Source organism: Mauremys mutica, chromosome 1, assembly GCF_020497125.1.
Source record: "Mauremys mutica isolate MM-2020 ecotype Southern chromosome 1, ASM2049712v1, whole genome shotgun sequence".
Taxonomy (NCBI): Eukaryota; Metazoa; Chordata; order Testudines; family Geoemydidae; genus Mauremys; species Mauremys mutica.
In genome coordinates this window covers 130,182,486-130,205,505 of record NC_059072.1, presented here as the reverse complement: position 1 = coordinate 130,205,505, position 23,020 = coordinate 130,182,486, and the positions used below count along the sequence as shown (strand labels likewise).

At 43.7% G+C, this 23,020-nt stretch overlaps 1 protein-coding gene across 2 annotated transcripts in view; it reads right to left on the bottom strand.

Annotated features, from left to right (window-relative positions):
* Positions 1 to 23,020, bottom strand: part of BORCS5 (BLOC-1 related complex subunit 5) — a 125,703-nt gene that overhangs the window by 32,889 nt on the left and 69,794 nt on the right. For both annotated transcript variants that reach the window (XM_044993306.1, XM_044993388.1), the window contains exon 3: positions 224 to 381. In XM_044993306.1, coding sequence (XP_044849241.1) covers positions 224 to 381 — 158 coding nt within the window. The remainder of the gene's footprint in view (positions 1 to 223; positions 382 to 23,020) is intronic.

The window sequence follows — 23,020 nt, the reverse complement described above, 5'->3', positions numbered from 1 at the left end:
CCAGTAAGGGTTAGGGTGCCCATTGCTCAAGCCAAGGGGATACTCAGTGTCTCTCTCTCACACACACACACCTTTAAAGTTTCTCTTTGAAAGAAGAACCTAAGGGATTACTGCAAATGACTTAAGGTGATAGATAGCAAGCACTGCTATAGCTGTTGAGCTAGTCCTAGTTCAACCCCAGCTATCTCCCTCTCTGAAAGCATACACCTATTGTACAGCATACCTCTTTGATTCGTTTCACTAGAGCATTCTGATCAAAGGCAACAGCTTCTGCACATTGATGAAGGTGATCTTGGTATCGTAGGCACAGCTGTAACACTTGCTGAGAGTCCAGCTTCTCCAATTTGCTGTTTGTAGGAGAAGTCTGCCCACTGAGCAGTCCTAGAAGAGATGGGAAATAATGGAATTAATCTGACTGCTTAAACAGCTAATAACACACAACTGAGCTGTGAAAGATCAGCAGTGGAACAAACCTGCCAAAAAGAAGGAAACCTTTAAGAGGTAATTAAAATTAATTCAGGATTAAAAACTATTAGATGGCCTTGGATGATGTAATATAGTCAAGAGAGAAGAAAGAGGGGGGGGGAACCAAAAGTGTGTACTGAAAAGATGCAGCTAAAATAAATAATGCAATATAAAAAAGTGCTAAAACAGGATCCTTGACATAACTTAAACATATTCTAAGTGCAGCAGCACAATTTCAGATAGCATGATTTGCTGGTGGTGGGTTACCTAAGAATTTAAATCCCCTTCCTTCCTCCTCAAACAATTCCCCACTTTTAATAATTCCCCCAACATTTTCAAATTTTGGAAGGGGAGGAAAGAGGTAAGCTTTGAAACATTCCCAAAAGGTCATCAGATTCAGGCTATTTTGGACCAAAAAGACAATACTGCCAACCACAAGAGTTTCCATGTCACAAGTCAGGCCTCCACAAAGAAAATAATGAGTTGAAATCTTCTTTTAAAACAAAAGAGGCAGGGGCCTGTATTTTTTGTTTGCTTTCTGCTTTTGAGACTCCAGAATGCTATTGAGTCATGTTTTCAAGCTTTCCTCCACAATCCTGAGGACTAGACATTCACTTTTTTCTTTAAATGAAAGTTGAGATTCTCAACTAATCACATGACGCGAGGGACTGAGACTCAGGGTATGTCTACACTTACCTGCCGGTTCGACGCGGAGAGTTCGATTTTTCGGAGTTCGAACTATCGCGTCTGATCTAGACGCGATAGTTCGAACTCCGGAAGCGCCGCGGTCGACTCTGGTACTCCACCTCGGCAAAAGGAGTTGGCGGAGTCGACGGGGGAGCCGCAGAGTTCGACCCCGCCGCGTCTGGACGGGTGAGTTGTTCGAATTAGGGTACTTCGAATTCAGCTACGCTATTCACGTAGTTGAATTTGCGTACCCTAATTCGACCCCCGCCCTTAGTGTAGACCTGCCCTCATGATAAAAATGTGAGTTGGCAACACTGGGAAATCAACTTCCAGAGTTGTGGGGCCCTCACAGAGAATATTCTTCTAAGCAATCCCATATTATTTGTATCAAAAGGAGTCTAACTTGAGATCCTCTTCTGATTTCAACTGTGGCAGTTTGATATAACTTTTTTTTTATAAGGAAGAAATTATACTAGTACTACTAAACTCCTCCTTGTACTATTTCCTACTGTTTTGTTCTAGTTTTAATGCTGGTTTAGTTAAACTTTTTCCCTGTTCAGGCTAAGCACACCTTCTAGAACTGGAGCTGGGATAGGCAAATACCACAAACAGTTTTCCGATAATATCTGTCAGAACTGCTAAATAAATTTAGTTTGACTGCACTTGCATCTCGTTTGTGCTCATTGCCTGTGAGTATTCACAGGCAATCTAGTTTACTGTCAGGAATATCCATTGAAAAAAGCAAACAAACAGAGAAGGCAGATTTCAAATTGATAATTGTGAGTATTTTGAATCAGAAACTACTTCTAAGAGTCCACCCAGCCAGGAAATTGAAACAATGCTATATGACCAATATGCCTATTAGAAATAGCTGGAATTTCAAATATCAAATACTTGCCAGAAAATGGTTTATGAACAAGCTACAGATCAAGAATCAACTTGTTTGACAAATGTATTTTTTCTCAAGTTTATCTGGTTACAGATCAGTCACAATCAGAAATAAAAGAATTATTTATTCTACTAAATTAGCCATCAGTTATTTAATTAGCTCTACTTAGCAGTATCTATTAGAGAAAAAAGTTCCACAACAGAGGTTCCCTCAACAGAGTCTAGTTTCTCTCCTCCCAAAATCATCCTTCCCTCACCTCACTGCCTGTCAGAATTCATCCTTTTGCCCCAACTTTGTGCCCAATACAGTTGCTTGGGTTGATAAAAACTAAACGTATGTCACTGAAACCATATTAACACAGTGAGTAATGGTCTTTGTCATTTACATTCTGAAAGACAAACCAACCTCAGGTGAAATCCTGGTTCCACTGAATTTAATGGAAAAACTCCCATAGACTTCAGTGGGCCCAGGAGGATTTCACCCTTGATTCTCGAATAGTAAAGCTTGTGTATAATTTTAATCTCACTGAAGCGGATAGGATTCCTTATGTGTGTGACTTCAAGCATGTTTTAGATCTGGATCTGTTTAACTCCAAACTTCTTAAAAGTAATGAGAGCAAACATCTCATGACACAGAACCAGGATAAAGTCTGATTACCATGGCCAGCTTGTGTCTTACAGGATGTTCACATAGGCACGACATAGCATTCCCCATCCTAGATCAGACCACTGGTCACTGAGGTGCCATCCTGCTCTTGGAAGCAGCCAAAAACCTGATGCCCCAGGCCAAATAATTTCATTTAGACTCATAGACTTTAAGGTCAGAAGGGACCATTATGATCATCTAGTCTGACCTCCTGCACAATGCAGGCCACACAATCTCACCCATCCACTTCTATAACAAACCCCTAACCTATGTCTGAGTTACTGAAGTCCTCAAATTGTGGTTTGAAGACCTCAAGCTGCAGAGAATCCTCCAGCAAGTGACCCATGCCCCATGCTGCAGAGGAAGGTGAAAAACCTCCAGGGTCTCTGCCAATCTGCCCTGGAGGAAAATTCCTTCCCGACCCCAAATACGGCGATCAGTTAAACCCTGAGCATGTGGGCAAGACTCACCAGCCAGCACCCAGGAAAGAATTCTCTGTAGTAACTCAGATCCCATCCCATCTAACATCCCATCACAGACCACTGGGCATACTTACCTGCTGATAATCAAAGATCAATTGCCAAATTAATTTCCCAAATTAGGCTATCCCATCATACCATCCCTTCCATAAACTTATCAAGCTTAGTCTTAAAGCCAGATATGTCTTTTGCCCCCACTACTCCCCTTGGAAGGATGTTCTAGAACTTCACTCCTCTAATGGTTAGAAACCTTCGTCTAATTTCAAGTCTAAGCTTCCTAGTGTCCAGTTTATATCCATTTGTTCTTGTGTCCACATTGGTACTAAGCTTAAATAATTCCTCTCCCTCCCTAATATTAATCCCTCTGATATATTTATAAAGAGCAATCATATCCCCCCTCAACCTTCTTTTGGTTAGGCTAAACAAGCCAAGCTCTTTGAGTCTCCTTTCATAAGACAGGTTTTCCATTCCTTGGATCATCCTAGTAGTCCGTCTCTGAACCTGTTCCAGTTTCAATTAATCCTTCTTAAACATGGGAGACCAGAACTGCACACAGTATTCCAGATGAGGTCTCACCAGTGCCTTGTATAACGGTACTAACATCTCCTTATCTTTTCTGGAAATACCTCGCCTGATGCATCCTAAAACTTACATTTATTACTGCTTACTCACCAACCTCCAACCAGTAGAGGAGAAGTTACATATCGTTTAGGATATTGAAGTTTAAGGTTAAAGTTTTGTATAGGTATTTGGGGAACTTTCATAGATTCATAAATTGTAGGGCTGGAAGGGACCTCGAGAGGTCATCGAGTCCAGTCCCCTGCCCTCATGGCAGGACCAAATACTGTCTAGACCATCCCTGATAGACATTTATCTAACCTACTCTTAAATATCTCTTTTCAAGCTGTTTGTTGGAATTTGCAAAGATAGCTAGGATAAAGACTGCAACATGGATAACATGTTCCTTTTATGGCTCTTAAGCTTATAGACATATCTTGTATCAGTTCCGTACTGTGAAAAGCAATTAAAAGATACTTAAAATATAAGAAAGAGCCTGTAACTCACTACCCAGGATATCATGGGCTGAAGTGAAAGAGGAGGAATGTTAACTGTTCAGACAGAGTTTATTTATTAAAACAATACATCATAGAATCATAGTGTTAGAAGGGACTGCAAGGGTCATCTAGTCTACCCTGCAGTGTTTCATCACTGGTTGAAATACAATCCAGCACCAGTTTATGAGGTAGCAATAAAAAAACAAGTAGTGTAAATCAGTTCAAGAAGAGCTGGATGCTGTTTTTTGAGGGGGTGGGGATAGGATTCAGCACCTCTCTAGGATTTCTGGACTCAGGTTGATGACGTGTGCCATTACAGGTAAATTTAACTCACATGGCAATCTTCCATCCATCTGAAAAACAATCAGAGTTAGTACCAACAGGCTGAAATGGGCATGTGATGTTCTCTGTTGGACTAGCTGCTCCAAGTCTCCATCAGCTATAAAATGATCAGTTATTTATTGTTTTTAAAAACTTACTGACTACTGCTATGGAATTTGTGCTATGAATATTAACGTTTCATTAATTCACTGCATTTTTAGCAAGTTATTAACTTCTAAATTGCTTCAAGAGAGCAGATTATGTTGACAGTAAGTCACCTTAATTCTTCATGGAAGAGACCGTAAACACTTCAGTTTTAGAAGTGCATGCGTGAAGGAGGAATAGTGGGAGTTCCAAGGCCAAGATTTTCCAGAAGTGACTAGTGATTTGGGTGCCCAATTTGAGACTTCTTAATTTTCAAAGGGGAGGGATGCGCTGAACTTTCTAAAAGGCAAGCCTCTTTTAAGGTCTCTCTTAAATCACTAGTTACTTTTTAAAGCCTTGGCCCAAGCTTTGAACTCCCTACTAAATAGGCCCCTTCCTATTACAGAATTTGGCTTCTGATGACTAGCAATGGATGGTGTACACACAGTTTGCCATAAGGCTTCCAAGTAGGGAAGCTCATTAGTTTTAATACAGCTTGGGCCCCAGCAGATAGGATGTTTGGCACATGAAGTGCTGCAGTTTGTCCTGAAAGACAGGTAGGGGCAAGGCATATGGAAAGTGCATTATGACTAAGGCTATGATTTAGTCACAGAATCCATGACTTCCTGTGACCTCCATGACTTCAGCCTGCAGCAGTCAGGAGCTGCAGGTTCCCCCGCCACCTCACAGCTCCTGGCCACTGCGGCTGGCGGGGGGACCCCGGCAGCCGCGAGCGGCAGGGACACTTCACGGAGCTCCCGGTTGCCATGGCTGGCGGGGGACCTCCGGCACTGCGGGCAGCAGGGCTGCGCCAGAGCCCCCAGCTGCTGCAGTCAGAGGGGACCCTGGAGCTCCTAGCTCTGGGCAGCAGGGGACCCTGAAGCTCCAACACCCAACTTGTGGTGGGGGCCCCCAGAGCTCCAAGCCGCCACGCAGCTGCCCCGCTGCAGGTGGTGTGGGGACCCGCAAATCCCCATTTTGTCACAGATCTTTTTAGTAAAAGTCAGGAACAGGTCACGGCTTCCGTGCATTTTTCTTTACTGCCCGTGACCTGTCCGTGACTTTTACTAAAAAGATCCGTGACAAAAACTTAGCCTTAGTCATGACTAACTGGAAAGAAAGGGAGAAGTGGGTTACAGAGAATCAAGGAGCAAAACACTGGGGTGAGGGGAAAGGACTACTGCAGGGTTGAGGAGCTGTAGTGTATGGATGCAAAATGTCTTGGCAATTGCTATCTGTCCACATTCCTAGCTTTTCAAAATACTGCAAAATAATTAAATAAAGGCAGACCGCACTACACGCCTGCCAGAGAGGACCAAGAGGAGTCAGCTTCTATGTTACTCAGGATGTGTCCGATCACTAAACAACACACAACCATGAAGGTGATGTTCAGCAGTTGTTGGGGCAAACAGATGGGAAATCACATTTCAGCTGCTAAACGGCACTTAAAAAAAAAAAAAAAAAAAAAGCAAAATGTGGCATGCTTACAAAAACACCATATATCACTAGTAGGCTAGTTGACCCACAGACTTGACAAAGCTCTCATTGTTTTCATATTCCTTGGCAAAGCAGAGGCATGTTAAAACCATTTCCCTCCTAGTTAGTCATCATCTTGCTGGTTCCAGTTTATAGTTTTACAGTTTACAGTTACAACAAATCACATCCTAGTGAGCAGAAGAAAACTGTTAATATGAAGCCATTTCTATGAAGCCAGAGGGACAACGCAGGAGTTTCCTGAAGAGATCCTTATAATACCAGTACTGTAAATATATGTGCATAACACGTTAACCAATTACAGTAACATTCAACTGATTTAATATACGATCCTGAGACGTGCCAGCTCACTTTGCAGGCTGAAAAGCAACATGAATTACTGGATTTTCACTTAGCTACATATCCTGGCATTTTGTTAGTCCTAGTCCCAAGCAGACAGGACACAAAAAGGAATCAACACTTCTGCTGCTGACATTTTATATATGACAGAATACACGATATTAGGGACAGTACATGATGGTGTGGTCTTATTATGAAGATTTTAATCAGCATGAGAGTTTGAGATGCACACATTACTCACAAAAGAAGAAAGCTCCTCAGGAGCTATACAAGGCATTCCAACAAGTGCCAGATATTTTACAGAAAAGCTATATTAGAAGCATTTTGTGGCGCTCTTTTTTCTAACATTAATGGCACTATTTGTTATCTCCCTCCACAAGTTAAGCTAGCCTTCCTTCACATCATGAGTCCAACTGCACGAACCTCAAGAGTCAGAAAAATTCAAAGCAACACACTAGAAATAAGTTATCTAAAACTAGCATAACGTCACTGTCTTAAAGTTCATTATCTCAATATTTATCAGAACTAGAAACCAAAGGCTGCATCTCACTGGAAAGGGCAAATCCAGTAGTACCCATTTCTAGCCATGGTGATACACAAAATGCTTTATTGATAACCTGTTATTGGCCTAGTATTGAAGACTGGTGGCAGGATCCATAATCATTTGGTTTGTGCAACAAGCAATAGAAGGCTCTTCTAAAAATTCACCCCTTTGCAGAGGGCCACACAGGATATGCCCCACTTATGCCTTTGAGAAGCAGGCTTCAAGCATTGCATAGGCCTTTTGTTAAGTCCTCTGAATTTCACCCTCGGAGCACAATTAGGCAAGACCTGCTACAGTTGCGCACATTGCTGCACAAATTAAATGACTATGGATCCTACCGTCTATAGTCAATTCCTAGCACACAGCCCCACAAACACCCCTTCTCTTCCTGCTTAGCTGCTTCAAACTGCTCCAGCACAGCAATTTCTCTCAGTGTCCAGGTGAACAAACCAGCTTTGATGGACCCATTCAGTATTTCCCCAGCAGCCTTGAGTCCCAATTCTTGATCAATATGACCTGGACTAGATTGGAGACAGTGGACTTGCTGGTAAATCTCTTGTTGTCTCTACTTTAAATTATTTTAAAGCTTAACTTAGTGAAAGAAATAGTCCTCTGTGTATGGGGGGACAGGGGAGTCGGTTGTTTTTAAATACTTCCAAACAGACAAGAAGTCTGGTTTGCAGAACTTATAAATACTGTGAATTTAAATAGTATTCTTCATCTATAAAAGGTTCTCTGAATGGAAGTGCCTCTTTATAGCCTCAAAATACTAAGTTTAACCAGTTTTAGAGTCAGGAGAAATGGCCAGGCTGTCCAACTTCTTTACTTCAATAACTGTTGCAGACACAGGTATAATGCACCAGAACTTGTCTCACTATGCTTTGGAAATCCCTGTGTTCCTTCCAGCTCTCAGGCACACCACAGACCCTGGACAGATGAACATTCATGTAGCGATGGAAAAAAATGTACATATTGAACATTAAAATGTTGCCGCTTTCATTACTTACCTTAAAAACCAAGTTAGTAAATCTAAGGCCATATCTACACTACAAAATTACGTCAACCTAACCTTACATCAGCAGACAGCCACCACAGTTATTAAATCACTTGTGCGCACATGTGCGCTTGGCTCCTTGTGGTGGTGGTGGTACACAACCTCACCAGGAGCACTTGTATTGATTGTATTTTCAGCGTCAGCCATTGTGGGATGGTTCTTGAAAGCCAGTAACAGTCGATGTAAGCAATTGACCTAATTACATTGACCACAACTCTACGCCACTTGGGGAGGTGGTGTTACTAAATCAGCGCAGAGAGGCGCTTAAGTTGGCGGGAGCCAAATTCAAGTGAAGACACTTCCACAGCTAGTCGACGCAAGGCAGCTTACATTGACCTAACCATGTAGTGTAGACCAGATCAAAGGCACTAAGAATTGCAAGATATCACACTTTAACCCACTGCTGATTATGTAGAAATCTGTAAACTCAAACATAGATAATGCAAACTCTTGTTACCCACAAATTTATCTTAAAAGTGTAATTTTAAGAGATCTTGTAATAAAATATGGATTCGGTCATGATCGCACAGGTTTTGGACCTGGGTCCTCAGCCAACTGTTGCTTCTCTGCTCCCAGCCAGCAGCCCATTATTAACCAGCTGAGCAGGAGAGACCATGAGACCTGAAGTTACATCAGGAAGGGCTTCTTCCCTCAGCCTGACTGAAGGAACACCGTGAACGCCGATTGGTCAGAGCTTCCTATTTAAACCCAAAGAGAGGCACAGGATTTTGTCCGCACAAGTGGGTGCTACATTGGACCTTGCCTTCTTGCCAGATTCCTTGCCCGCGGTCTCTGACTCTAATCCTGACCCTTGGCTCAACTCCCTGATTCTGATTCCAGCTCCAACCACTAGACCTGGCAGCCTGCATCTCGGCCCTTACGCATCCATTCTAAAATAAAATTTGGCTTTATGCTCCATGTATTTTTAAATGCTTTGCAGTTGGATGAGGTAGTGCAATGACTATAGGCAAACTGTGCAGCCATTATGTGAGCAACAACAGCTTATATGCAGCCAGGAACATTTAACAAGTTTTTACTGTGACCAGGAATGTTGGCTGGAACAGCAATTTCTAGCCCTCTCCAAGGCAGCTTTAGCATGGTTCAGTTGCCCCTACAGAAATCTTGACATCAATTAAACAGGAAAACATACATTTCTCTCAGCTGGGTGCAGAGGGGAGGCCCCGGGGTGGAGGCAAAGAGGGACTGGAGAATGAGCCCCCTCCGCATTCACCATGCAGTGGTAGCTCCTGTCCCACAGGGCTGGGTTTAACTTCCTGCTCCGGGTGTGGTGACCTGGCACAAAGGGTCGCAACGCCACTCAGGTTTGGCCCTGTTGCCTCTCTACACTGGGATGGGATTAGGGTTGCAGTGCTGGGGCAGCTAGTGCTCTTGTAGATGGTCAGTGCCCCTCTGACAGGTTAGCATAGTGCACCCATTGAAACAGGAGGCTGCATCTGCCTCAGCCCTCTCGTTGAAAAAGCACCTTGTGATCTTTAACTTCTGCAGTTGTAGCCCCCCAAAGATGAGCAGACGGGAAATCATCTCATGTCTCTTTTTTTTCTTTTCTTTTTTTTTAAAACAGGTGACAGCTCTAACGGTGGAGCACCAGCACCCGCTCACTATCAACGGTATGCTTCAATGCTGACACTGTAATGTCTAAACCTGAGACCATTCCCTGGTACACTGTGAGAACACAAGTCCTTTCAGTTCAGCAGCAAAAACATTACCATTGAGGAACCCCTTATTTTCCCTTCCCCTTCCCTCTCCCGCTTTTTCCCTAGAAGTAAATTTTTGGGGACCAGACCACTATGTGATCTTTACATATTCTGCATTATATTACGGCTGGGGCGGCTCCAGGCCCCAGCACACCAAGCGCGTGCTTGGGGCGGCATGCCGCAGGGGGCGCTCTGCCGGTTGCTCTGCCGGAGCCGCGGGACCAGAGGACCCTCCGCAGGCACAGCTGCGGGAGATCCACCGGAGCCGCGGGACCAGCGGACCCTCCACAGGCACGGCTGCGGGAGGTCCACCGGAGCCGCGGGACCAGCGACTGGTAGAGCGCCCCCCGCAGCATGCTGCCGTGCTTGAGGCGGCAAAATGTCTAGAGCCGCCCCTGATTAAGGCACCACCACCATCCCAGACCTCTGCCTAACAAGACTGTGGAAGTCACATTAAGAAGTTTATAATTAGCTATTTGGAACAATTTCAGTAAAAGGGAATCCAGTTACAGAAAACTCTGTCTTCCTCCCAGGGTGGCCTGTGCTACACCTACCTGGTACATCTTGTCTTTATTTAGGCCCCAATCCTGCAGAGCTTTGTATGTGATCAATGTTATCCACCTAGGTAAATAGGCCTACAGTAGAGCTAATTAATGTAAAACTAAGCATATGCATAATCAAGGCCCTAGCTTTTCAGTTCCTTGAAGCAAGGATTACTGCCTCTTATTTTATGTTTGTAGAGTGCTTAGCACAATGGGACCCCCAACTCATTACTATACACCAAAAAGTATTTTAGTGATGCTGTAGACATACAGAATTTAAACTCCCACATTTAAACAATGGTAACGCTTCACCATTTGCATTATTGGAATCCTTGTACTCTATAATGATTAGAAAAACAAAAACGTGAATAACGAGAGTGAATACTTCATAAGTCCAGCATACAGTCATTATATATGTCTCTGTGTGCGTGCAGATTGTTGAATGGTTTGTACCATGGAAAAGTCATCAGCAGTGGCCAGAACTTTGGAAAATGTTGTGCCAGCCAATACCTTTCTTTAAAAGCTACAGGTATGAAAAACACACACTAGTCTGATGGCACAAACATAGCTGTGCTAAGCCAGCCACACACAGCCAAGCTGCTGCCCAGTCCAGCTCCATGTTGATTCTCCACTTCTGGGGCTCAGAGGTGGTTTACAAAGGGTGCTTTCTTCTACATATTTGCAATACTGTATGTCCCACTTCCTGCCACAGACTTGAAAATATAAAAATAAATCTAACACTGAAAAAAAATGTTTGAGAGAGCCACACGGAAAAGTGGCAAGATGTGCAAGTGATATAAACAAAACCAACAAGCTGCTTTTATTATTCAGGAAAGTGTCTTTAAAACACATCTAAACTGATCAAAGACCCATTATTATGATTTGTATTATAGTAGCACTTAGAAGGCCGCAGCCAAGACCAGAGCCCCATTATTCTAAGTACTCTATAAATACACAGAGAAGAAGAAATAAAACATGACTATCCTCGTAAAACGGAACTGAGATACAGGGAGATAAGGTGACTTATCCAATGTTGCACAGGAATAGCTGTAGCGGAGCCAGGAACAGAATCCAGATTTCAAAGTCCCTGTCCAATGCCTTAACCACAAGACCATCCCCTTTCCCTCTCCAGTACTTTGGAGGGAAGGGGGGGGGGAACACCAGCTAATTTGTCTTATTATCAAACTACTGACAGCTCATTGGGGCTAACCAATGATGATTGTAGGCAAAAAGATACGGCTATGTACATTATTGGTATATCAACAGCAGCTACTAACAGAAGAGAAAAAATTATTGGAGAGTCCTTGTTTTCAAGATGAAATTTAGATTTAGATTCATAGATTCTAGGACTAGAAGGGACCTCGAGAGGTCATTGAGTCCAGTCCCCTGCTCTCATGGCAGGACCAAATACTGTCTAGACAATCCCTGATAGACATTTATCTAACCTACTCTTAAATATCTCCAGAGATGGAGATTCCACAACCCCCTAGGCAATTTATTCCAGTGTTTAACCACCCTGATAGTTAGGAACTTTTTCCTAATGTCCAACCTAAACCTTCCTTGCTGCAGTTTAAGCCCATTGCTTCTTGTTCTATCCTTAGAGGCTAAGGAGAACAAGTTTTCTCTCTCCTCCTTATGACATCCTTTTAGCTACCTGAAAACTGTTATCATGTCCCCCCTCAGTCTTCTCTTTTCCAAACTAAACAAACCCAATTCTTTCAGCCTTCCTTCATAGGTCATGTTCTCAAGACCTTTAATCATTCTTGTTGCTCTTCTCTGGACCCTCTCCAATTTCTCCAACCTTTCTTGAAATGCGGTGCCCAGAACTGGACACAATACTCCAGTTGAAGCCTAACCAGCGCAGAGTAGAGCAGAAAAATGACTTCTCGTATCTTGCTCACAACACACCTGTTAATGCATCGTAGAATCACGTTTGCTTTTTTTGCAACAGAATCACACTGACGACTCATATTTAGCTTGTGGTCCACTATAACCCCTAGATCCCTTTCTGCCGTACTCCTTTCTAGACAGTCTCTTCCCATTTTGTATGTGTGAAACTGATTTTTCCTTCCTAAGTGGAGCACTTTGCATTACCGGTGTGTGTGTGTGTGTATATATCTGTGCTAGCTTGCTAAGAACTGCAATGAGAACACAGTGGTACAGGATTCACTACAGGTGCTCTACAGGCACTTCTACACTGCAATAAAAAACCTGTGGCACCAAGTCACAAGCCCGGATCAAATGACTTGGGCTCATAGGCCTCAAGGCTAAAAATTGCAGTGTAGATGCTCGGGCTGGAGCCTGGGCTCTGTGGCCCTCCTCTCTCACAGAGCCTCAGACACCAGGTTCCAGCCCAAGGCCAAATGTCTATACTGTAATTTTTAGCCCCACAGCCCAAGCCCCATGAGCCTGTGTCAATTGACCCGGGCCAGCCGCAGCCATGCCCAGTGGTCTTTTATTGCAGTGCAGTTACACCCTACAAGCCCACCTGTCCCCCTGGAGGTACATCCATGCTTATGCAGCCCAGACTGAAGTCCACACCACTGCATTTTCACTGCTCTTTTTACCAACCTACCTAGAGTACAGTTAACACAAATATGTCTGCAGGAACTGCAAATTACAGTGTTGACGTAGCTTAAGACAAAGATATGATTGTTAGGGATAAATGGGACAGAACATTTAAGGAAACACTGCCAAATAAGTTAGGACTAAACACTGATTTGCCTTGAGTGTCGTAGGAGTTCATTCCTCAATTGCCCCAATGCAGTTCACATTCACACAATGGCAAGAAGAAGGACTGATGTACAGGTTACTCACTGAAGGACTCATGTACAGATTCAGCTAGTCTAGTATTTGAGTTTGCACTTTAATTTTTCTGAGACACAAGCTACAGTTTAAAAAATGGCAGGGAAATCGTGGAGCTAGAAATTACAAGAATGTCTGTAAACTTGCTTAAGCTAGGAATGTATCTATTTGTACCTCCTGGGGGAAGTGGGGGACAATGTCTATGTAGATTTAACTATTTTTACAACATTTTCCCCTGAACATTTTAACGCCACACTTTTTTTCTTTAAAGTTACATTTTAAATCCCCCTTCCTCCTCCAAAAAACTGTCATGAAGGTCTCAGCCACTTAAAATTAACCTATCTATAATAACGATAATACCAGCTAGTTCTTATACAGCACTTTTCATCGTTAGATCTCAAAGCACAGAACAAAGGTCGGTATCATTATACCCATGTTATGGAAGGGGAAACTAAGGCAAATGGAGGGAAGTGACTTGCCTGAGGTCACCCAGCATGAGAGTGGCAGAACGGCAGAGCCAGGAGCTGAACTGAACCCAGGTCTCTCAAGCCCCAGACCAGTCCCCTATCACACTGCCACCCCATCAAGTCTCTGAAGACTTCCTGGATGCAGTCCGGTGTGAATGAAGAGGGGAAAGACCTCCAACTTTAAGTGAAATGGCCAAACCTGCTAAAATCTCACAAAGATCTTAGATTTATCCTCATTGGGGTGAGAGGGAGGAGGAGAGAGAGGGGATTATTAACATTCATTCTCAAAACCATCTTGGAATTCTTGTGGGAAGCTCTTTTGGTTTGCAAGTCCAATTATTTCCCTCACCAACTGCGGGCAGGTGAGCAACATAGGCCTTGAATCTGGATAGCAATCTAAAAAGTGCATGTAAAAAAGTCTCATCAGGACCAGCTTGTTACATAAGGTGCAGGACCAGATAACTGGGTTTGGTCATGGTGCTCTCTCATTTGGCTGCACTGACATAAATCAGTCGACAGAGTTGATCATCCCATCCCATTGTCCTGCATGTCCCATTCCTGTCTTTAGCCATTGCTCAGACTTGATGCTTCAGAGGATAACAGAAATACCCATTAAGGTACCTCACAATAATAGTGGGGTACACGAGTGGAGAAAGATCTCTACATTGTTTTCTTATCATTCGTTTAGAATGGTTTACCTTATATGTCTAGGTCTCTCTTTTCTATTAGGGTTCTGTCAAACAATATTTCTGCCCTTCCCTCATAAATTTGCTATGCAGTACTCTCTAACCTATCCTTACAAGTATCAGATTCTCCTTATTTAGGGTTAGATTGTGGATCTGTCACTAGCTGTGAGTAGGGAGCAGTGTGTAGTTTCAGTGCCCCAGGATCAACCAGAGACTGAAATATGAAAATCACAATTAAAGGTAATAATTGGAGATATACCAATCTCCTAGAACTGGAAGGGACCTTGAAAGGTCATCGAGTCCAGCCCCTGCCTTCACTAGCAGGACCAATTTTTGCCCCAGATCCCTAAGTGGCCCCCTCAAGGATTGAACTCACAACCCTGGGTTTAGCAGGCCAATGCTCAAACCACTGAGCTATCCCTCCCCCCGTCTCTGGTTCTGTCATAGTCTAGACAGGGGGGAATTAGCACCAGTCCTTTACCTGGGGCAAATTAATTCTCCCTCTACATCAGCTCACTTTAGGATGTGGGCCCCCCAGAGTCAAGGCTCCACACACTCTCTGTGAAGGAAGCTGCGTAGCAGCCCCATGGAGGTTACTGTCCCCACAGCAATACTATATACAATGCAGGTAGCCTGCACAGCAGCGTGTTTTCTGCGTGTTAATTCCCTGGCACTGGGAGAGCCAAAATCTTGCTAATGGTGCTGGGAAGGTTTTGAATTTATTATTTTCAAATGTCTTTCATTGTTTCATTTGTTTTAATATATGTATTACAGAAGACATTTTAAAAGTCTTTTACAGCTACAGTTCATAGCCACTCTCCTCTGTTGCCTTGCCTACAAGCTTTATTCCGCGTTCCTGACTTTATTTTGTAAGTGCCCCCATTTTCCAATCTCAATAAACTTCACCATGCTTGACTTCCTGTGAATCATTGTCTGCGTTTCTCGGTTTCTTTCCATTATTCACACACACACACTCACTCAGGCTCTTACTATCACTTGATTCTCTCTCTTAGGTTCTCTAACAAGATTATTTAAAAGAATTTGGCCATTACCTCAGGAGGTTCATTTCTCCACATAGCCTATAACCAACTTAACCAAGATTCACAGCTGTTGCCCCCTTTGGGAAAAGACAAGGATGCAGTCAGACCTGATGACTTAGAAGTTACCTGTCTGCTTTGGTTTGGTGATATGTAACCTGCCACTTAGCTTTTGTATGCATATTGAAATACAGCTTCATTTTCTCTATTTAGTAATATTTTTCCTAGATGGTCACCCGGTAGGTCTCTTAATGGAAGCAGAGACAGTGGAAATTAGAGTACTGGCAGTTTGCATGATGAGTACTAGGAAGAGTAATTTAAGCCTATTACTGGTACATTACATGTATTCAGTAAAATACAAAGAAGAGCAGCAGCGATTTGTAAATGCTACAAGCTTAGCTGGCATTTTCCATTTTAAACCCTTTTTCTTCTGCAGTAATTTAACACTCAACCACTTTCATTTGTGTCATGGGCTACAGCTTCATGCACAGATTTCATTCGGATGACAGTCTTTCTTAAAAAAAAATTGGTTAAAACCATTGTTTTTGGATGATTTGCTATATTGTGACATTTTGGTTGCCTCCATCTTCTATTTTTAAAACACAGATTTGTGAGCACTTAGTCCTCAATTAGATTTGATATTTAGGGGATTACATGAAGATGTGCTATGAAGGTTTTACCAGCTTGAGTTTAGGATGGCTGCATTAGTCACAGAGTGACAAAGCCAAAGAATGAAACCTTTTAGCAGTGCAACACCACACTTTCATGAGCTCTATATGTGCCATGGCCCGTATTTCACAGAAATGAAGAAAGAAATGTTCTGGACAGGATTTTTTTTCAAAATGTTATCAGAGTATTTGCCTTTTTCTGGCTATAACGCCTGGTGACACATGAGTCCAACCGATAAAGACTTAGGAGAGGAAAATTATATCCAATCCATTTAATACACCTATACTAAACAAAAAATTGTTTACCTATACATAAAATGTCAGATTTAAGATTGGATATCTCATGATAGTCCTGAAATAGAACAAGTGCTGTATCTTCAGTGGGAATAACCCCTTTCAAAAGAGATAAAGCTTTTTTTTTTTTCTGGCCAACCTCAATTTTTAAACACTTTCCATCACCAAGTTACCAAAGCACCTTACAAATTTTCAAGTCTATATGAATGGTCTACAAGGTAACTTGATTTTTCACTTCTCTCACAAGTAGAAAGGGTTAGAATTTCCTTTCTTTGTTCATCTCCACATTCTGAAAGTGGGCAGAGTAATAGGTGGTGATTAGCTATGGGTTGTCGGTGCACACCAGTGGGTGGGAGCTATGCTGTGCTATGAGAAAGCAATGTGAAGAGGCACATTTCATATTGTCTTGAACTTCATTGAGTTCGTGGTCAAAAATCAGCATTTTCTGAGGCAAGTTCCTCAGCTTTCAGCTTGAGCTGCTGAAAAGGCTCAAATCTCATTGCTCCCCAGGACTGCAGCCACCTCAGGAGGTTCTACTTACAAGCAGCAAGCAGGATTTTAAATTCAAAGTTCTGAAAGGACTGTGCTAAAACTGAGCTCTTCCAAAAGACCACAACTTTGAATACCACCAAACAACTAATTTGAAGAGCACCCTGAATTCTATATGGCAGGGCTGCACACCATCATATTTTAAAATCTGCACCTCAATAGAAGTATACTGAATTGGCATTAGTGACAATGCAGCTGCTTATGCTGCACCAGGAGAGCAAGGTGGCCATGAAGCCACCATAGATCGCAATGGGGGAAATCCCTCCACTGTAGGGGAGGTCTGGTGTTTGAGTCAGTGTAATGTGTAGGTGGAGAAAAGATGGCACAGCTGGTGCCTCCCTAGGCTTAGCTGTCACATCAGCCCCTTGGAGGCACTCTCAAATGGTATTGTGATGAGGGGCATATAAGTGGATAGAAAGAAAGCCTCACAATCGTTACTACATTTTATGCACCACCAACACCTCAGGTGGTAGAGAAGTAGCATCCCCATTTTACAAATGGGGAACTGAGGCACAAAATGGATTACGTTACCTGCCCAAGGAAGTCTGCGGCTGTGCCAGAAACTGCACCCAGGGCTCCGAGTCCCACCTCAGTTACTCTACCCACAAAACTCTCCCACTGACAGTTACTACAAATTAGAACAGCCCTCTTAATTAGCCTTGCTGCTACAATGTATGCCAAAGAACCACACTGGTTCACAGACAAGCCAGGAGTGCAGAACCGTGTGCCTTAAATCCACCTTTGCACCACCGCTATTTGAGCTGCACAGCTCCACAAGATCTGGACCATTATTTAGTTCCCTATTTTTTTTAAAAAAAGTTATTCAAATTAAAATATGGTTGATTGCACCCTTGTCCCTCCTCTTGATATTGAAGAGGAGACAAGAGCCACTGCAGAATGAGCCACTGCAGAACGAGCCCCACAGGAATGAGTCATCTGATCACAGCAGGTGGTCTGATACTAAAGGTCCCTTCACGCTAGACGATAAAATGTTGGCAAACTTCTAATTTAAAAGGTTAACAGAGACAGTAATGCTTTGTTGTTCCTTTAATACAACAGTGAAAGGGATATTGTCCTGAAGTTCATGTCCAGAATTCGACCTACCTTAACACTTTTTATGTGATGGGAATCTCAGCCAGGTTCACAATAAATATTTAAAGAAAAACAACAACAACAAAAACTTGCCTCCCCGGAGATTTTTTGGTAATGATCCTGTGACAGCTCTTCAGCTAGTTTAAGTCTTCATGGGACTTCAAATGGATTTGCCTCCCCCCTTGCTTAGGTTGGATGCAATTTTGTTTTGTACTGAGCTAGTTCTTCACTAACAGAGAGAGCACAGGTTCATTGCACGAACTCTGCTGGTGCACAAGAAAGGAATTAAAAAAACAAACCATGGTGGGGATCAGAGAGGAGAACCAATGTTTGCCAGAAAGAGAAGTGACAACACTAGAGCAAGGATAAAAACATAGATTCTAATCGAGAAAAGAACAGAAATGGCATTTTATGTTTCTAGTTTGCAGTGTTGTAGCTGTGTTGGTAGAGACACAAAGTACAGTCGAACCCATTTATCTCGACCTCGGTTAACTTGCCAATCTTATTAAGTCGACGTTTTAGAAGTGGAACCGCCAAACTCCCTCTTTGTCTTATCGGTTTCTCATCGGTTATGTCGATTCTTTAATCTCGCCAAACCCTAATATCTCGAGCACAGAAGAGCGCCGAATTTGCCACTTACCGGCAAACTACTAACTCCGCCGGCGGCCCTGCCCGGCTCCTGCCGCATCCCTCCCCGGCCACGCGACTCCTGCCCTGGCCCCGCGTCCCCGGCCGCGCGACTCCTGCCCTGGCCCCGCGTCCCCGGCCGCCCGGCTCCCGCCCCGCGTCCCCAGCCGCCCGGCTCCCCGCGTCCCCGACCCACCGTGTCCCCAGCCGCCCGCTCCCCGGCTCCCCAGCCGCGCAGTTCCCCAGACGCCCGGCTCCCCGCGTCCCCGGCCGCCCGCTCCCCGGCTCCCCAGCCCCGCGTCCCCAGCCCCGCGGTTCCCCGCGTCCCCGCCCGCCCGGCCCCGCTTCCCCGGTCCCCGCTTCGCCGCCCGCCCGCCCGGCCCCGCTTCCCCGCCCGCCCGGCCCTGCATACCCGGTCCCCGCTTCGCCTGCCGCCCGCCCGGCCGGCCCCGCTTACCCGGTCCCGCTTCGCCTGCCGCCCGGCCCTGCTTACCCGGTCCCGCTTCGCCTGCCGCCCGGCCCGCTTACCGGGTCCCGCTTCGCCTGCCGCCCGGCCCGCTTACCGGGTCCCGCTTCTTTGGCTGCCCGGCTCCGGGTCCCCGTCCACGGCCGCCCGGCCCCGCTTCCCCGTCCCGCTTCGCCGGATCCAGCCACGTGCAGGCAGCGCGGTAAGGGGGCAGGGAGAGGGTGTTGGAGAGAGGGCAGGGGAGTTCAGGGGGGGGGGGGTTGTTTATCTCGATCATCGGTTATCTCGACGCTTTCTGGCAAACCCCTAGGCCGGCGACATAACAGGGTTCAACTGTACATCTTCTACTGGAACAACTTCTACTGGTGAAAGAGACGAGCTTTCGAGCTTACACAGAGCTGAACAAGAGCTCTCAGCTCCCTACCAGCACTTCCTTCCTCTCAATTTATATGCTCCCAGCTGTGGAGGTTGCCTGCCCCTCAGATGTAGCTCTGCTCAGTTAATTGACCTTCTAGTTAGAACCCACTCAATCTCCGTTGGTGCTGTTAGAGTTACAGGGTGTTGAGTCAGCTGCTAACTCTACACACCCTGTTACATGACCCTTTAAGACAGACTAGATGTACTGGCTTCTTTTAATCAAAAATGCAGTTGATACAAGCTAAGAGAGAGATACAGGTATTAATTCCACCTAAAGTAAGGGAAGTGGGAGCCCAACAAACAAACAAAAATGAAAAAACACACCCCAAGGCATTTTTGCTTTCTTCTGATGACACAAAGAGCTATAGTAGACAGGTATCTACATAGGAATGAATGGGGGGGGGGGGCTGGAGAGAAACAGTACCTGGAGCAGATATGCTTACCAAACCAACCCAGAAAATGTCTTGGTTACTCAATTACTAAAAATGATTTTGCTAAGAAAATATTCAAAAAAACAAATCACATTAGTAAGTACAGATCTACAATATGTGGTGATTCCCTTAAATAATGATTTAGAACTTGGATGGGAGAAAGGGAGCTCCGGCTGTTTACACTGTAATTTAGATCGTTCATGGGATGGATGAGTAAGCATATAATGTTCCATGGAACACGTAAAACAAATATTTCTTAATCAATAGTCCTAAAATCAGAAAGATTGTGAAGATGGGAATTATTAGGCTGCATACTGTAGGCCTGGCTTGACATGAGTAATTAGACATGGATGAAGCTTCATTTTTTGGGAGACAGGATTAGGAGGTAAATGAATTCGCAGGGTGGAAACAGAATGTCTGTGCTAACTAAAATAGCTTACTGACCCATTTACCTAAGAGACAGAATGCCTGTACTAGCTAAGATAAGGGGGAACACCACCCAAGGAACCATTTACAGTGGACAAAACAACAGTGGACAAGATAAGCCTGGAACATAAGATGAGATAAAGAGTAAGTCATGTGTGGACAAAGCATGCTGTACAGGGATTGGTTCCTACAAAGTAACAAAGTCAATCTCAAAATGTGTAATGCAATATATAGTGAAAGCAACATAATGTGTAAATGTATATAAAGGAAGAAATTTTCTGTGCTGCCTGGTACGCCCTATACACACCTTCTACGCTCGAGTTTGATCAACTCAGAGTTGCTTTGCTACATGCCAAATAAAGATATCTAAGTGACGAAATCTGGAGTCAAACTGAGTTCTTGGGAAGCCAAGTGGAAAGAGGTCTCAGAGGGAATCCCAACCTAGTGGTGCTGTCACTCGGGTTCCATTTGTCTGGAATATGTGTGTAGCTTTGCTATCAAAAATTGCAACCAAACAGTTTAGCAATGGCATTGGAAGGGTTCAAATTTAAGAAGGTTTCCAGGGCACTGGAGAAGTGTATTAGATCTAAAGGAGGTCCCCATGGACTCCCTGGGAAGTGATAAGGGGAGACTGGGACCAGGTGAAAAAGGAACTCCAGCAAATAGTATTGAACAAGAAATGAAAGCCCTTCTAAAATAGTAAATTATATTATAAAATTCTCTACTAAAGAAAAATTCAACAACATAAAGGAAATTAAAAAAAAATGTAGAATACATAGGTAAAAGAATGCTTGGCAAAGGCCAGCAAAAAGATCTGTTAATTGCCACTAAACCTTATAAAAAAAAAAAAAAAGACCGCAGGACGATCAGAGAAAAAACAGTAATTGTAGCTAAAGACTGAGTGCATAAAAGCACAAAGATAATCTCAGAACTCCCGACAGAAAATCCGTTGAGAAATGTGTCAGTTTAGAAAATAAGTAAGTAATTTAAAGAGAGAGAATGAAGAATTAAAGGGAGCATTTAGAACTTTACAAAGTGCTGAAGCGATTAAGCAGGCTAGTGTAGTAAAAGTATTAAATGTAACATTAAATAAGAAAGGGAAAAAAGAATGCTTAGCTTCATAATACAACCTGGTTATGGAAGTACAACTTAATGCACTCTCGCCCAGTGAAACCTTGATAGTCAAATTATGCAAGGGAGGTCAGGTGGTGACAACCACTACGCTTTTGTCCCTAAAACCCTTTAGAGCAGTGTTTCCCAAACTTGGGACGCCGCTTGTGTAGGGAAAGCCCCTGGCGGGCCAGGCCAGTCTGTTTACCTGCTGTGTCCGCAGGTCCAGCCGATCGCGGCTCCCACTGGCCGCAGTTCGATGCTCCAGGCCAATGGGAGCTGCTGTAACCAGCGCGGGCCGAGGGACGTACTGGCCGCTGCTTCCAGCAGCTCCCATTGGTCTGGAGCAGCGAACTGTGGTCAGTGGGAGCCGCGATCGGCTGGACCTGCGGACGCGGCAGGTAAACAAACCGGCTCGGCCCTCTAGGGGCTTTCCCTAAACAAACGGCGTCCCAAGTTTGGGAAACACTGCTTTACAGTCATTCTGAAGGAAAATGGGCCCTTTCCCCAAAGCAGCAGTCTGTAAATAACCATTTGTAAATGACCGCTGTAGGCAGAGAGACAATCTGATTTGGATTATTTGACAGTGGACAATTTAGTCAAAATTACTCAAATGGAAACTCCTTATTTCCTTTTAACTTGGCTGCCTCTAAATGTATAAGTAGGAAATGTAATCTAAGGACAGTTGTGTAAAAAATAATTAGAGCAACACAAGGAGTGTTGAGCAAAATATTTAAAGAAATGCAAATATAGTTGTGTAATTATGCAAAATGGTAAGGACCTAAACACAGATTCCTGGCTTGTAAAACCCCATTTTATATGTAGAAATAAACTGGCTTTTAAATAATTCCACTAAAAATTAATTTATCTTTCATTCAAAGTTGCAAAAACTGACAGACACTTTTTGAGCAGCTGACAATATTTCCTGGTAGTCTTTGCTAAATTCTTTTTTTTTTAGCATTTGTTAATTTGAGTACCTCGGTGTTATTATGAAGTTCAACATCTTTTTAAATAAGGACTAGACCAGGGGTAGGCAACCTATGGCACGCGTGCCAAAGGCGGCACGTGAGCTGATTTTCAGTGGCACTCACACTGCCCGGGTCCTGGCCACTGGTCTGGGGGGCTCTGCATTTTACTTTAATTTTAAATAAAGCTTCTTAAATATTTTAAAAACCTTATTTACTTTACATACAATAGTTTAGTTATATATTACAGACTTATAGAAAGAGACCTTCTAAAAACGTTCAAATGTATTAGTGGCATGCAAAACCTTAAATTAGAGTGAATAAATGAAGACTTGGCACACCACTTCTGAAAGGTTGCCGACCCCTGGACTACACTGTAGTTGTGGCTGTGGCAGGGACAGCCAGAACCAGAATAGAAGGGAAAAAAACTCGAAATCCTTTTGTATTAAAACAGCAGCAGCTAAAAGAGCTGCAAGAGGAAAATAAAGAGATAGTGCACCTCTGAAGTAACTGCAGGAGAGTGGTGGTGAGGGGGAAGGCGGGGGTCACAAGATTAACAATATTAGGAACACTGAACCTTACCATGGCTCTAAGTAATCAATCAATC